This window comes from Sinocyclocheilus grahami, unplaced genomic scaffold, assembly GCF_001515645.1.
Source record: "Sinocyclocheilus grahami isolate Dianchi unplaced genomic scaffold, SAMN03320097.WGS_v1.1 scaffold115.1, whole genome shotgun sequence".
Lineage (NCBI taxonomy): Eukaryota > Metazoa > Chordata > Actinopteri > Cypriniformes > Cyprinidae > Sinocyclocheilus > Sinocyclocheilus grahami.
In genome coordinates, this window is record NW_015505294.1 from 182,255 (window position 1) to 185,724 (window position 3,470).

The 3,470-nt window shown below is 35.4% G+C and overlaps 1 protein-coding gene across 1 annotated transcript in view; it reads right to left on the reverse strand.

Annotated features, from left to right (window-relative positions):
* banp (BTG3 associated nuclear protein) overlaps positions 1 to 3,470 on the reverse strand; it is a 65,772-nt gene that overhangs the window by 47,264 nt on the left and 15,038 nt on the right. The window contains exon 9 of the mRNA XM_016277753.1: positions 1,324 to 1,451. Within this exon, the coding sequence (XP_016133239.1) occupies positions 1,324 to 1,451 (128 nt within the window). The remainder of the gene's footprint in view (positions 1 to 1,323; positions 1,452 to 3,470) is intronic.

Below are 3,470 nucleotides of genomic sequence, written 5' to 3' on the forward strand. Positions count from 1 at the left end.
AAAAACATTGAAGTTCAGTTTTGCATGAAGCTGGGTGACAGCATGCCCAGGAGACTACAGGCTGTCATTAAGGCTAAGGGTTGCCCGACTAAGTACTCATAGTTGTGTAAATACTAGTTTGGTTGATTGTAATCTATTACATAACTTTCTATCAAAATTATCTAACATTATCAAGCTGAATTTGCTCTGACAGTTTAACTCTGAGTTCTTGTCATATTTTATTACCATTTTCTAAACTATAGTGAATAAACTGTGATAATGTGAGAAATGTTGAAGGTGTCTGAATAAATTTTGGTTTGACTGTATCTATTTGATAAATGAAGTTAACCACCTAACATTATACATACCCTTTTGGTTTCTGTACCCAACATTTAAAAAATTTACAAATGCAATAAAAATATCGGTATCGGTACTCTGTATCGGCAAGTACCAAAAATAAAAGTATCGGTTTTGGGACGAGTACTGGAAAAAGTGGTATCGGTGCATCCCTAGTAAAGAGCCATGCTTGACAATTTTAATTTAATTTTTATTAATAATACATTTTTGCTGAGCTTTAGCTTTGGGTTAACTTAAAAACTTGCAAACAATAATTGCCAGACCCCCTGGGTCTTTCTTTCCAAATAATCCCAAATATATAGTCTCACTCTCTCTATCTATATATCTATCTAGAACAAATAAACGAACGAACAAACAACAGAATGATAGATAGATAGAATGAAAGAATGATAGACAGACAGACAGATAGATAGATAGATAGATAGATAGATAGATAGATAGATAGATAGATAGATAGATAGAAAGACAGACAGAGTTGAGTCATGATTCACTGTGCTGCAGTTTAATGTATATTTTATTGTTGTCAAACGATTAACCGCGATTAATCGCATCCAAAATAAAAGTTTTTGTTTACATTATATATATGTGTGTGTGCCGTGTATATTTATTATGTATCTATAAATACAAGCACATGCATGTATATATTTAAGAAAGATATGTTATGTTTATATATTAAATAAATATAATATAAATAATATAAGATATATATATATATATATATATATATATATATATATATATATATATATATATATATATTATATATATATATAAATGTTTATACATGTAAAATGTACAAAATATATACTGTATGTGTGTGTATTTATATATACATAATAAATATACACAGTGCGCACACATATATTTTGTAAACAAAAACTTTTATTTTGGAATGCGATTAATCGCGATTAATCATTTGACAGCACTAGAATATTTATATATAATTGTGTGGGTTGGTCTTTTGGATGATGATATGATGATACTCACAACTTGCACCTGTCCATCTTCTCCTATACGGTGGATCTGGACTTGCTGTGCAGCTCCAGCCAGAGCGTAGTGCAAAGCCTGCTGGGTAGAGGTCTCGATAGCCGACGTCTCTGCGGCCGACACTCCATCTGCTCGAGGACACACATAAACAAGTTCATAACACAGTCCAACTATGTGGGTCAAACCAGAAACTAGAGAGACCGGGTCAAACCGTGTCAAACAACTGCTTTCAATAACAGAGGATGCTGCATTGTAACTTGCCAAACACACACACACACACACACTTCAGCAGGACAGAGATAAAGAGCGAGACCACAGTCTGTCCTCCATCATGATTTCGGTGCAATCAGACGAACGCCCATTCGCTCACACAGCCGCAGGTCACATACCCTGCGATATTTGTACGAATGTGAACATGCGCGAACTCAAACAAATGCAGAAGAGAACATGATAAAAAAAGGTTCTCACAGACGGAGAGAAGTGAAAGAGTTCACATACACACACCCTGAACTTGAGGAAAATCCCTTCCGACTGCTGCTGGACGGGATCCAGTGCATCTGCCAGATTAGAGTGTGTTTATACAGCGTAAACGATCTCAAAATACACAACAAGGGCTCTCGACCTAGCAGCCCAAACGCACTCGTGCCCTAAAACTGTACGTAAACCCAACCCCTCAGTCTAAACAACGAGAATTACCGACATGCTACAACAGCCCAGACGCTTAAAACACACACTCACCACATTTCTGATTAAAGGTCGTCAAGTCGTCTCTGGAAAAAACGGTGCGGGTGTTCATTTACAAAGTTGGAGTGATTTTAAATCATAGCGAAGGGCTTATTAGCAGGCTAACGTTTCTTAGAGGAAAAGGCACCGAATGTGACAATGCCGCACTGTTAGTGCAATGTGATCTGAGACTACGTTGGGTCTTCCCAAGGTTGCGGATGAAAAGTGAACCGGATTCAATTTTATGCATCTGAAAGATCTCCAGACCAATTTGTCCTTCAGCTTGCTAGCTTTCACTTCTCGGCTGCTATTGGTTTAGCAATGCCCGTATAAAACAAAAACAACTGTATTTTATGATTCTATGATGACAATTAAATCACACCATGATAATGTGTCTGAGGATAGTTGTTTGATGAAAATGCTGCAGCTTAAAACATTCTGAATTTGGTTGAATGAAATAAAAGAGCTTTGCTAATTCTACAGTGAAAATCAAAAACATGGTAAAGTGTATACAAAATTTTGTCAGATCCAAGATATAAAGGTTAGCATACATGCTTAGAAGTGTCACATGGCAATGTCCGCCAACGAAAATGGTCATTTGACCAAATCACAGCTTCTAATTTAAATACAGAGATGTTTCTCAAATTCATGTTGTAGTTGTTAGCAACCATGTTTTAAAATTTGGTAAAGGAATGTTTGCAACAAAAATGGTCATTTGACCAAAAGATTGCTGCTTATTCAAATATAATATTTTGTCAGATCCATGGCCTCGTGGTTAGCACACATGCTGAAAACACAGTAACATATGCAAACAAATATGGCCATTTCACCAAAAAGTGCCTACATATTATTTAATAAGTAGCCTTTTTTTTTGGTCAACTGACCATTTCAGTGGAGAAGTTGAATAGAGAAGGTTTTCAAAACTTTTTCTAGCACATGTGGTTAGCATGTCATGGTAAAGTGTGAAAACAAACCATAGTCTCTGCTTATTAAATGTTCAAAATGTCCATAAAAGGATCCACAGTCTAGCGGTTAGCTTTAAGACATGGTATGGTAACACAGGCAAACAAATATTTGACCAAAATGTTGCTACTTATTGTTAAATATAAAGAAGTTTTTTTATTTCATGTTCTACCAGTTAGTTCACATTCAGAATCATTATCTAACGGTCAGCAACCATGTTTGCAAACTTGGTAAGGTAATGCGTTTCGAACAAAGGTTGTCTGATAAAAACATGAAATATAAAATATACAGAATTTTAAGTTCTTTTAAAATGTAATATAAGCAATTGACTAAAACGAAGGCATTTATTAACTTAAAGACTTATTTTTGCCATTTTCGCCTTTGATATGATAGGACAGATCAGAGCTGGCAGGAGGCGAAGTGGTATTGAATGCTAATATGTGCTAACAAAAACTGTTGTC